General features: G+C 41.0%; 1 protein-coding gene across 11 annotated transcripts in view; it reads left to right on the forward strand.

Moving 5' to 3' along the window:
* htt (huntingtin) overlaps positions 1 to 12,366 on the forward strand; it is a 42,547-nt gene that overhangs the window by 18,452 nt on the left and 11,729 nt on the right. For 6 of the 11 annotated variants that reach the window (XM_030141602.1, XM_030141645.1, XM_030141664.1 and 3 more), the window contains 25 exons: positions 142 to 303; positions 391 to 446; positions 543 to 691; positions 818 to 954; positions 1,036 to 1,152; positions 1,260 to 1,382; positions 2,800 to 3,056; positions 3,921 to 4,063; positions 4,157 to 4,379; positions 4,517 to 4,658; positions 4,816 to 4,995; positions 5,270 to 5,446; positions 6,015 to 6,091; positions 6,229 to 6,364; positions 6,521 to 6,643; positions 7,798 to 8,005; positions 8,939 to 9,084; positions 9,992 to 10,169; positions 10,280 to 10,381; positions 10,548 to 10,732; positions 10,822 to 10,948; positions 11,116 to 11,219; positions 11,519 to 11,673; positions 12,015 to 12,154; positions 12,238 to 12,323. In XM_030141602.1, the coding sequence (XP_029997462.1) occupies positions 142 to 303; positions 391 to 446; positions 543 to 691; positions 818 to 954; positions 1,036 to 1,152; positions 1,260 to 1,382; positions 2,800 to 3,056; positions 3,921 to 4,063; positions 4,157 to 4,379; positions 4,517 to 4,658; positions 4,816 to 4,995; positions 5,270 to 5,446; positions 6,015 to 6,091; positions 6,229 to 6,364; positions 6,521 to 6,643; positions 7,798 to 8,005; positions 8,939 to 9,084; positions 9,992 to 10,169; positions 10,280 to 10,381; positions 10,548 to 10,732; positions 10,822 to 10,948; positions 11,116 to 11,219; positions 11,519 to 11,673; positions 12,015 to 12,154; positions 12,238 to 12,323 (3,633 nt within the window). The remainder of the gene's footprint in view (positions 1 to 141; positions 304 to 390; positions 447 to 542; positions 692 to 817; positions 955 to 1,035; positions 1,153 to 1,259; positions 1,383 to 2,799; positions 3,057 to 3,920; positions 4,064 to 4,156; positions 4,380 to 4,516; positions 4,659 to 4,815; positions 4,996 to 5,269; positions 5,447 to 6,014; positions 6,092 to 6,228; positions 6,365 to 6,520; positions 6,644 to 7,797; positions 8,006 to 8,938; positions 9,085 to 9,991; positions 10,170 to 10,279; positions 10,382 to 10,547; positions 10,733 to 10,821; positions 10,949 to 11,115; positions 11,220 to 11,518; positions 11,674 to 12,014; positions 12,155 to 12,237; positions 12,324 to 12,366) is intronic. The other 5 variants (XM_030141681.1, XM_030141688.1, XM_030141620.1 and 2 more) reach the window with 1 other exon arrangement.

Here is a 12,366-nt window from a genome sequence, read left to right on the forward strand (position 1 = left end):
ATTTCTTCAACTTGATGGTCTTTGTTAATATAAAACAAAATTTAAATCACTAATCAAGACACCAAATGTATTTTTGAATTATTTAATTTCACAGGTGGTTATTTACGTTATTGAAATGTTATTGTTATCTATTACTTCCAGAATGCCATCCACAACCACATTCGGCTGTTTGAGCCACTGGTGATAAAAGCTTTGAAGCAGTACACCACGAGCACCTCTGTAGGCCTGCAGAGACAAGTTCTTGACCTGCTAGCCCAGCTTGTGCAGCTTAGAGTTAACTACTGCCTGTTGGATTCAGATCAGGTTAAACACACAGACACGCATATCTTGCAAGTATTGTCCTTCAAGATCTAGAATCTAGCTCACTCAACAAGTCATTTTGTGTTTCAGGTGTTCATTGGCTTTGTTCTGAAGCAGTTTGAGTACATTGAAGTAGGACAGTTCAGGTAAGTTTACATCGCCTGCACTGCTTCCACTAGGCTGTGACTAATTACCATATTAATGGCCTCCGTGAGCAAATATAAAGTGTTGTTTCCTTGCAGGGATTCAGAGGCCATCATTCCCAACATCTTTTTCTTCCTTGTGCTGCTTTCTTATGAGCGGTACCACTCCAAACAAATAATCAGCATCCCCAAGATCATCCAGTTGTGTGATGGCATCATGGCTAGTGGTAGAAAAGCTGTGACCCATGGTGAGGAGAGGGGAGGGGGTGCAAAGCACATAGCATACAAAACATCTTCTGTGTATTAAATTGAAATTTAGACTGCATCTGTTCTCCCTAACGTGTTGTATACATTTTAATATCTGTTCTCCACAGCCATCCCTGCTTTACAACCAATAGTCCATGACCTTTTTGTGTTGAGGGGCTCCAACAAAGCAGATGCAGGCAAAGAGCTGGACACACAAAAAGAAGTGGTGGTGTCCATGCTGTTGAGGCTCATACAGTATCACCAGGTACAACAATACAAACACACGTCCATACATATTAGCCAGTCTGGACCTTCCCTAACATGCATCTTTATGTATGTATTGTAGGTGTTGGAGATGTTTATACTTGTGCTACAGCAGTGTCACAAGGAGAATGAGGACAAGTGGAAGAGATTGTCCAGACAGATTGCTGATGTCATTCTTCCTATGATTGCAAAGCAGCAGGTAGGAGTGTGTGAGTCACTGACATTACACCCAGTGCTATTAACACCCTTGGATAAAGCACTTATGTGTGTCTTATGCCAACTTGTGTATGATTCATGTCCCCATAGATGCATTTGGACTCTCCTGAGGCATTGGGGGTATTGAATACTCTCTTTGAGACGGTAGCACCCTCCTCTCTGAGGCCTGTAGACATGCTGCTCAAGAGTATGTTCACCACTCCTGCCACCATGGTGAGACAAACTTTTTTTAAGCTGCTTGCTTTACACAAAGGCCCTTTTCAGACCTGGCATTGGCATGCATATTGAGTGATCCTATCACAAGTGGGCAGCCATAAGCATGTGTGTTCACACCTGGCATTAGAATGTGTCCCACATGTGTCATAAGGGATTTCTTGTGATCAAATCTCACTTTCCTGCTCTATGTAAACAAACAAGGTCATTTTAGCCTAAACCATGGTGTAAGTTTCATTGGAAGTAAATCAGGTTTGACATGTAATGTTTCTTTTCAGATTTAATTAACTTGGTGTTTTTCAACCTTGGGGTTGGGACCCCACATGGAGTCGCCTGGAATTCAAATGGGGTCACCTGAAATTTGTAGTAATTGATAAAAATAAAAACTTACTAATAAAAATTATATGGTGAGTTGACAGAGACAATCCCAATCCATAAAAGACATGACAAACTGTGAAGCTGAAACTGAAGCACTGTGGTACTGTTTATCTTTCAAATGTTCATTGTGGTCGGTTTAAGATGTTGCAGCTCTTTCATAATTCATAGTTTGAGTTATTGCTTGTTCAGTATTAATTGTCAGCCCTGTAAATCCAAGATGGACTGACCAGGGAAAATAAAATTCTCACTTTGTGCAGTAATCTACACTTGGCTTTTCTGCCTCCGTCCATAATGATATACATTATATAGACTAAATGTCGTCTAAAATTAACGTTTATTTGCAACATAGTACAGAAAAGTATTACATGATCAAAAACAAATTAATTTTAGCAAAAAAAAAAAAAAAAAAGTTTCTGTTTTGAATGTCTGGGGTCGCCAGAAATTTGTGATGTTAAAATGGGGTCATGAGCGAAAAAAGGTTGGGAACCACTGAATTAACAGTAAGGTGGATTGTTTTCCTCCCTATCCTTCATTGTATGAGTTGATGCTATGAATCTGTTAATACAAAATGAAATGTCTGTATGACATCTTTAATCATTCGTTTTATTGGTTATCATACGTGACATACTATACACCTTCTAAGATTAAATCTGCGAACTGTGGTTCTTCTTGAGGAGAAAAGGGTTGGGACATCATATTCTGAGGCGGAACTATACACATGAACCACACATAGTATATATTTGTTGGCTTTTCAAAATTTTCAGGTGCCTATAAAACAGTATAATATGTTGTCAGTGCACTGACTTTCACTAACATAGAATACATCAGCTGAGGAAGGAGACCTACATTCCATCAATTTCTGCTTACGCTGCTACAAAAATGTGCATCCTAGTGTTTACATCTATTGTTAGAGCTATGATCAGATCACTCAGGATGCCTGGGCCCACCCTGAACAGAACCATTGTCTGATTCTGAAATGTATATGATTCCAAAATATTAAGTTTTGAAGTTGTCCTGCAACTTTCCTCTGCTCCTCCAGGCATCAGTAGCTACTGTCCAGCTGTGGGTGTCTGGTATCCTGGCGATCCTCAGGGTACTTGTGTCTCAGTCCACTGAAGACATCGTCCTATCACGGATCCATGAGCTCTCACTTTCCCCACATCTCTTATCTTGCCAAACTATCAGTCGGCTGCATCAACAGAGCTCTTCTCCTAATGACACACTTGCCGAGACACTTGGTAGTCAGGAGTCTAATGGTGAGGCCCAGAAAGCCCCACCTGAGGAAACCTTCGCCAGGTTAGTTTGTGCATTCACTCAAGAATTTAACAACAGAGTCATATTTCAACTCCTGTTTTGCCTTTTCGATCATTTTGTACTAACTTGCCGAGCTATTCTGCTTTGTGTCATGGATTTTTATTGGACGAATATCTCATGAAAACTACATGGGGCCTTGCAAAATCATGAAGCTCTATTTCAAATACTTCTTCAGCAGAACTGCATACTACTTCAACTACTTCAAAATAGTGTGGTCCTCAGAGATAAATTTCATCATTACTCTGTGTATTTCAAGCCTTTTTGCTGGATTGGCCTGACATTTTTGTAAATATTGTGTAACAGAACATTAATTTATTGGCAATGGCTGCTGCCACAGTACTGTGGCACAAAATATCAGTTTGTCTATTGAGCCAATCAAATGTTAGCATTTGTCCTAGAGCCAATCATGGATACTGTTCCATGAACTTGCCTGGGAATCAAACCTGAGGCTTCTGTGTTGCAGTCCGAAATGTCACCTTCAGAGCTAAATCTCCGCTGACTCTATGTCCGACCTATTTGCTATCTGATTGTCTTGGTACTTTTTGGGATGTAACAAGTTACCAGTCTAGACATGATATACCAAGGGCGCTGATTGGCCCTGTGGTAATAGACGAACCAGTATTTTGTGCCACAGTACTGTGTCAGTTGCCACTTTGTAATTTATTACAGTACATGTTACAAATGATCCATCTTGGATGTTCAGTATAAATTCAACACAATGCAATGAAACATGGGCATTCACATTGAGCTGCAATACACATGCTAATGAGGTTTAACTTAAAATTCAAAAAGAAAAATGGGCGAACCTTTTAAGTAAATGTTGTCCTACCCATCACATGTTTCCAGGTTCTTGCTTCAGCTAGTAGGAGTGTTGCTGGATGACATTTCCTCGAGGCAGGTTAAAGTGGACATCACAGAGCAGCAACACACTTTCTACTGCCAACAGCTGGGGACACTGCTCATGTGTCTCATACATGTCTTCAAAAGTGGTGAGCACATACCCTTTTCTGTATTCATTGTTTCTTGAAATGTTTTGATATACACTATATGTTGATGATCTTTTTAAAAAATTGTTCTTGTAGGAATGTTCCGCAGGATCACAGCTGCAGCCAGCCGCCTCCTAAAGGGGGAGGGTGGACAGACTGGCCCTGAAGCCAGCCAGTTTTACCCTCTGGAGGGTCTGAACAGTATGGTGCAGTGCCTGACCACTACTCACCCCTCTTTAGTACTGCTTTGGTGCCAGGTCTTGCTCATCATCAACTACACCAACTACTCCTGGTGGGCTGAGGTGCACCAGACACCCAGGTATGACAGGACACTGTGAATGACACATGGACAGCAGTAAAATTTTGGAAAATCAATTATCAATCTGTTATGAATTTGATCATTTTATGATCCTCTGTTGGTCTGCCATTTTTTTGTCCTTCTCTTTGTTTCCACAGACGACACAGCCTCTCCTGCACAAAGCTGCTGAGTCCTCACTCCTCAGGGGAAGGTGAAGAGGACAAGCCGGAGTCTCGATTAGCTATGGTCAACAGAGAGATTGTACGCAGGGGAGCACTAATCCTCTTCTGTGACTATGTGGTGAGAATGCTTACTACACATATTTTTTTAAATGAATGGGTATAAATGAAACGCAAGCAATGTATACTGTTTATTATCCCTAGTTATATATACTGCAGTGTCAAAATGTATATTAAAAAATACATATTGTTTTGCTTTTCTTTTATCATCTCTTCAGTGTCAGAATCTCCACGACTCGGAGCATTTAACGTGGCTGATTGTCAATCATGTACGGGACCTCATCAGCCTTTCCCATGAGCCTCCAGTACAGGATTTTATCAGTGCTGTGCACCGCAACTCAGCTGCCAGTGGCCTTTTTATCCAGGCCATCCAGTCCCGATGTGACAACCTCACCACTGTGAGATCATACTGACTTACATTTGTCTTTTGGATGATTTATTGTACTGAAGTTAAAAAGCTCATTTTCAATATATGTTTATGGTCCCAATATCTGCTCATCAGTTAAAAATGCCAATATTTTCTTTGTTACAAGCCTGGCAAGATGGTAATATATTCTGCGTATCAAAATATATTGCCATCTGTTTCTCATTATTGATGTAACATTATTTATACTCCTTTCCTGCCTTCTCCTTTTTCACTGTCCCACCTGCTTGTCTTCATTTTCTTTGCAGCCTACCATGTTGAAGAAGACTCTGCAGTGTTTGGAAGGCATCCACTTGAGTCAGTCTGGCTCCCTGTTGATGCTGTATGTGGACAAGCTGCTCAGTACCCCATTCCGGGTTCTGGCTCGCATGGTGGACACACTAGCTTGCCGCAGGGTAGAGATGCTGCTTGCTGAAACACTACAGGTATAGTTTGGGTGTATGTTGAATTATCAGATATTTTCTTGAGAGTTGACTGTGTAGACTGCATTTTAGTGTCAGGAAATTTAATTATAATACAGTGGAAACTGTTTATAGTAAGGAAAATGATTAGATACAATCACTGCATATATAAATGGTGTTTAATAAAATAGCTTGCGGTAATTTGTTTAGTGTCATTTTGTATAATTTAATTCCTGAAGCTGCTGCAGTGTGCAGCTGTGAGTAATTTTCTCTCCATGACTACGACAAAGCGTCATTATCATCAATAAAAGTAGACTTTCTGATGGCTGACACAGATTTGGTAGTCTTCTTGTAGTAGATTTGACCCTTGGCAGACATGACTATTCAGTGGTTTCCACTGTACATGATACATTATAATTTGACAAAATGGAAGATATTTTAGATACAAATCTGTTTCAATTTCTCCATGATCTCTAATCATCCCAATATTCATATCTCATTTAACAAAAATAAGTTTTCATTTTTACTTTTGTGTAGTTTTTTCCCCCTGAGTTTATCAGTAAATGCATGGTCTGTCCCCTACACCCTCCAGAATAGTATAGCCCAGCTGCCTGTGGAGGAACTAGACAGGATTCAGGAATACCTCCAGAGAAGTGGCCTGGCTCAGAGGTAACTCATCTGCACCATTTCAGGTTTTCTACACCAGTCTTAGCTGTGATCACTATAATGTAATTTTAAGTCTATTTTGTATAATTGTAAAATACCTTAATGTCCAGTGTTCTACCCTGTGTTCTTTCTTGTCTCAGGCATCAGCGGTTCTACTCCCTGCTGGACAGGTTCCGAGCCACTGTTGCTGGCACGAGCAGCCCCACTCCACCTGTGACATCCCATCCTTTGGATGGAGACCCATCCCCTGCCCCTGAGCTGGTCATTCCAGATAAGGTCAGTGATTATAGATAACTGTTGTGGGAATGGCAGGGATGACTGCGTTCTGTTTGAGAAAAGAACACACACAGTGAAATTCAGCAAATTCTAAAGAAAACATTTAGAAATGGACACTCGCTAGCATTTTTGTGCATAATTTTTGTGTTGTTCTAGGAGTGGTATGTTGCTCTGGTGAAGTCCCAGTGCTGTCTTCGTGGAGATGTTTCTCTCTTGGAGACAACAGAACTTCTTACCAAACTACCTCCAGCTGATCTTTTCAGCATCATGAGCTGCAAGGTATCCTAGTCACACACCTTTAGGATGCATACTAAGTCAGTGATGCAATTCCTTAACACTTTCAGTGCCATGGGCCGATTAAATCGGCTTTACGAAAACAACCTGTAAAGTGCCACGGGCCGATCAGATCGGCTTTGGAGAACACGCCACATTTGTGTACAAACAAACTATCCACCCCCATTTCTTTCTCACATTTCGATGACGTTCTTTCTGTGTCCCCCTTTTGAGACCAAGCAGACGGGAATTTGAGGTCACGTGACCGAATAATATTTTTATATCTTTTTAATGTTTCTTATTCTCCGGTGTTTCATCAGAGGGAGCCCTCCATGCCGGGGGGCGGCTGTGGACTCCGGGGGCTGTGGCGGCGCCTTCTCTCACTGGGGTACGCTCCTTTCTGGTGGGTGGGGGTCCCAGTTGGACCTCTCCCACTAGTTGGGATGTGGGGCTGTGTTGCTGGTGCCTGGTCGCCGGGGTCGGCGGCTGCCTCCTGGTGCGGATGGCTCCCTGAGACAGCGCCTCCTAAATTGATGTTTTACTTTTACTTGTACATTTTTGTTCTGGTCTACCCGTGCTCAGTCAGTCTTCTTAAGTATGTGTGAGCTTGTGGGTTTGCATGTATATGTGGGTTTGCATGTATATGTGTGTGTGTGCGGGTGAGTGGGTGGGTGTGGGTGGGGGGCGGTACTGATTTTTAAACTGATATGTAAAGCACTTTGTGCTACAGTTTTTAATGTATGAAAAGTGCTATATAAATAAAGATTATTATTATTATTATTATAAATTATGCAAATTACAATCAATAATGAATCGGCTGCGTCCGGTGCGTTTTGGATCAAATCAGCAATCGGTCGGATGTTACCGAGCGGTTTCCTGCAGGATTCTTCAAATATTATAAAAACGACGCGAAATACTGAAAAACGGCCAAATTCTGTGGCACTTTTAAGGCTTATTAGCCCCTTAACTGTCTGGCACTTAAAGAGTTAAATGGAGAGGCAGAAATTTCAAGACCAACATTGATTTCTTTTTCACTCATAGTTATCTATATGCTTGTCTATGCCCTCATTAAGTCTCCTATTTACTGTTGAATCTTCATTTACTTTCATTTCCAATATCAACTCAAACCTTAACTTCTGTCACTGTCTTTTTTCCTCCAGGAGTTCAACCTCAGCTTGTTGTGTCCATGTCTGAGTATGGGAGTGCAGCGCTTAGCACGGGGTCAGGGCTCTCTTTTGTTGGAGACAGCCTTGCAGGTGACCATAGAGCAACTTGCAGGGGTCACCCAGTCTCTTCCTGCGCCACACCAGTCCTTCCTGCCACCTTCCCAGCCACAGCCCTACTGGGAAAAACTAGCCGATGTTTATGGTGAGGCACTTTATCATATTATATAATAAACACTGATGACTCCTGTCATTTCTTAGGCTTAAAACAGTTTTGATGACTGCTTTTTAGCTCACCGGTCGATAGGTCATGAGGTACTGTGAAGGCACTGTGTCTGTCGTTGTCATCTTTGTCTTTGTTGTCTTCGTTAGCAATTTGTTTAAACATCCTCTCCGACAAAATGACTGGTTGGATTCATTTCAAATTTTATATGCAGCTTCCTGGGGACAATGTTTACAAAGTTTGTTCACAGTTGTGAGAAATTTGGAGTTCCAAAATATTGACAATTTGCCTTTACTTATAATGGGCCATATTTTAATGGCTTATTACATGGAAATGGTTAGAAATATCAATATAGTTACTATTGAGCACTGATAGGAAGTCGCATATGGACTTTCATTTGGTACTATGACCTGTGACCTTGTGGGGTCAAACTCAAGGTCACCAGTGTCTAGAATTCAATTATCTTCCTCGCTGAATACACACTGTACAACTAACTGTGTCCGACTGTCTTTCTGGACTTATTTCTTTATGAACAAATGCATTCTGCCTAAACTAAAAATCACCCCAGTCAACCATAGCACTACGGATGTGATATTCTAAATCTTAAATACAGTTAAAAGGCTTACTATTTTTTTAATCAGTGTTTGAGGCTCGTTAATGTACATCATGTCGTCATCATCATCATCATCACTCCCTTATAATTCTTCTTATTGTTGTTAATAATAATATCCTCCAGTGAAAGTACCACCCACTTCTACTGGGAGATCGATCTCCTGCATCGAGACCGCAGGACTCTAACATGAGGGCAGAACCTGACAACCTTGCAAATTCAAGTTGTTAATGATTCTTGATAGGTCATGCTGTTGAGCTACTGGGCCATTGGTCCTATTTTTAAATTTGTGTCTCACTTTTCAGATGAGCCAAGTTTCTTCCCTGGAGTTCTGTCACTTTGCAGAGCTTTGTCACAGTATCTGCTGAGTGTGAATCAGCTGCCTGCCTCACTACATATCCCCTCTGAAAAGGAGCACCTCATCACTGCTTTCACCTGCACTGCCACTGAGGTAAAATGCCATAAATCAAATTTTTTTAGTTTATTTTATTTTGAATATGCAACAAGACAAAATAATCTTACTTAGTCCTTAGAAATAAAACGGGTAGTAAGAAGTCATGGAAGAAAACAAAAAAACAAAACTTATACATCATCATAATATATGAAAAGTCAAGTCCTTTAGATCTTTTGTAAGTAATTAACCTCACTTATCATCCTCACATACACATACATCCACACCCATATTGACATACCAGAAAAGTAAATAAATAAGTACGTAGATGCATACATAAATCCGTGAAGGCAACACATATGATAAATGATAAACACATGATAAAGTAAACAATAAGACCAAGTAAACAACAACAGCAATCAAACAAGACATAATCAACAAACACACAAAAAACAAGGAGCAAACAAAATCAGACAAGACAGAATATTAATGTAACAAAAGTATTAAGAGCCTCTATCTTTGTACTGGGACCAGACCATCTGTTTATAGAACAGTTTAAATCGGTGGATATTTTGGCGTTGCTTGTGTTGGATATCCACACTCTTCTGAACTTAGAGGACTGTTTTCACTTTTGCAGAATGTAAATGATTTGAAAAATGTCATACTTGTTGTGGCACAGTAGTGCATTGCCCCATCTCATTTAATTCAGATACCTTTTGAATTTCATTGTACTTCATATGGTTGATGTATTAAGTGGTTCCAGTTGATCAGATTTGACTTGTATACTGCACACCGGCTTACAGCCATCACTAATTGGGCTTTTACATGCACAGTATAACTAAATCATACAGTTGTAGTTGATTCATACACATATAGTCCTGCATTTCATCTTTGTTTATTTAGCAATTTATTCTATTTTCTATTTGTGGGCGTTTGTCTTATGTGTGTGTATCCGTTTGTTTCCTAGGTGATTGTTTGGCGTCTGCTCCAGGACCAGTTGCCTCTGAGTGTGGACCTTCAGTGGGCTCTGTCCTGCCTGTGTCTAGCCCTGCAGCAGCCCTGCGTCTGGAACAAGCTGTCTACTGCCCAGTATGCCACACACACTTGCTCCCTCATCTATTGCCTCCGCCTCATCATTGTTGCAGGTAAATGCCAAAGAACACATTTTGCATTCCCTACGATTTATTGCAGCACTTAATGTTCGTATGAGTGAACCCTTCAGTCAATGCTGATGGCACTCATATTGGCGTTTCAGTGGCCGTGAGACCTGGTGACCAGCTTCTTTATCCAGAGAAGAAGCGGACAAGGGCAGATAGAGAGAGTGATGGAGATGAAGTGGATTCACCACATGCTGACCGTGAGTATCAATATTCCTGAGAACTGCTGGATTGTCCTGCTTTTAGTATTTCAGGGCTTTACCACATCACTGTACTCAGTCTTTTACTTTAAGGGCTGCCACTTTGGTTCTGTGGTATAGATTCCAGTTTTGGGCGATGTATGATGAAAAATTCTCTGTTCTATAGACATGTGCGAATGGCAAGCTTGTGAGATTATGGCGGAGCTGGTGGAAGGTCTGCAGAACATCCTTGCCCTGGGTCACCATAGAAACAGTGCAATCCCTGCTTTTCTTACACCAACTCTGCGTAACATTGTCATCAGCCTGTCCCGACTGCCTCTCGTCAACAGCTACACCCGAGTACCTCCACTGGTTAGTATGTGGGGGAGAAAATCGCTGTTAGTTTGTGTAACAAAGATGATGAAGCAGTCCTTATCTGATGATCTGACTTCCAATTTTAGGTTTGGAAACTGGGCTGGTCCCCACAGCCAGGAGGCGAGTTTGGCACGACACTACCAGAGATTCCAGTGGACTTCTTGCAGGAAAAGGATGTCTTCCGAGAGTTTCTCTACCGTATCAACACATTGGGTACAAAACCAGAATTGCTCAGTCATCCATATTATATGACTTTATCCCATCAAATCAGTGATACCACTTCAATATTCACTCTAATTCCTTTATCTAATAGTTTTCTCTTGGAATATCTCTTCACATCTAAATATTGTCTTTCTGTGTGGATCTGTTACTTTGCTTAGGCTGGAGCAGCAGGACTCAGTTTGAAGAGACCTGGGCCACTCTACTTGGGGTGCTGGTCACCCAACCCATAACTATGGATCAGGAGGAAGAGACACAGCAAGAGGTATAGACACAACATATAGGGGCATATCAGGTGGCACACCAGGTTGTTCAATAACCAGAGGTTCACAGTTCAAATGAGTGACTAGAAAAGAAAAGTGCTGCATAAATCCAATCTATTATTATTATATCATAAAATATGTTATTTGATAGTACAGATTGCAGCTATTGAACTCATCACCCCTATTATTAAATGTAAGATTAATTGAGCAAGGCTTGAGCAATAAGATTCTGTTTCATGCCTACCATATTATCACCACTCAGTTTTGTAGTTTTTTTCATTCTCTTGTTTCTTGTATGAAGGAGGACCTGGAGCGTACCCAGTTGAACGTATTAGCAGTACAGGCCATCACCAGCCTGGTGCTGAGTGCCATGACCCTGCCCACTGCTGGAAACCCTGCAGTCAGCTGTCTGGAACAGCAACCTCGCAACAAGAGCCTCAAGGCACTAGAAACCAGGTAACAAGCATAGCAGATATTTTCTATAAACACTGTAGGAGGGCTACATGATATGGATAAAATTTATGCCACCGTCATTGTGGGCAATCTTACGACTTGTATTTAGAGTCTGCTGTCTTGATTGTCACAGAAAATGCACCGTGGTTTTTTTTTTTTTTTTAATTATAACTCAAATTTGAACCAGTATTAAATATATTATTTTAAAAAATTTACTTTTCTTTAGCATGTTTACACATTACCCCTGTGCTCAAAATTTCACATTGTACTTTCTAAAAAATTTTAAACGCAGCCTTTTGTCGTTATTAAACTGGAAGATATTTAGTGTTTACATTTTTCTACAGGTTTGGAAGAAAACTTGCAGTGATCAGGGGTGAGGTGGAGAGAGAGATTCAGGCTCTTGTGTCGAAGAGAGACAATGTTCACACACACCACCCCTACCACGCTTGGGACCCTGTGCCCTCGCTCTCAGCAGCCTCTGCTGGTAACATAAAACACGTTTCCGCAAATTCCTCCTACAGCTGCTGTTTAGACCTCATTCTAAATTCTGCTTGAATTTTGCTTCAGCAGGCACACTGATCAGCCATGAGAAACTGCTACTTCAGATCAACACAGAGAGGGAGATGGGCAATATGGACTACAAACTAGGACAGGTAAGGGACACATTTTGACAGAAAATTGAGAGACGAAACCAAG

Source organism: Sphaeramia orbicularis, chromosome 1, assembly GCF_902148855.1.
Source record: "Sphaeramia orbicularis chromosome 1, fSphaOr1.1, whole genome shotgun sequence".
Lineage (NCBI taxonomy): Eukaryota > Metazoa > Chordata > Actinopteri > Kurtiformes > Apogonidae > Sphaeramia > Sphaeramia orbicularis.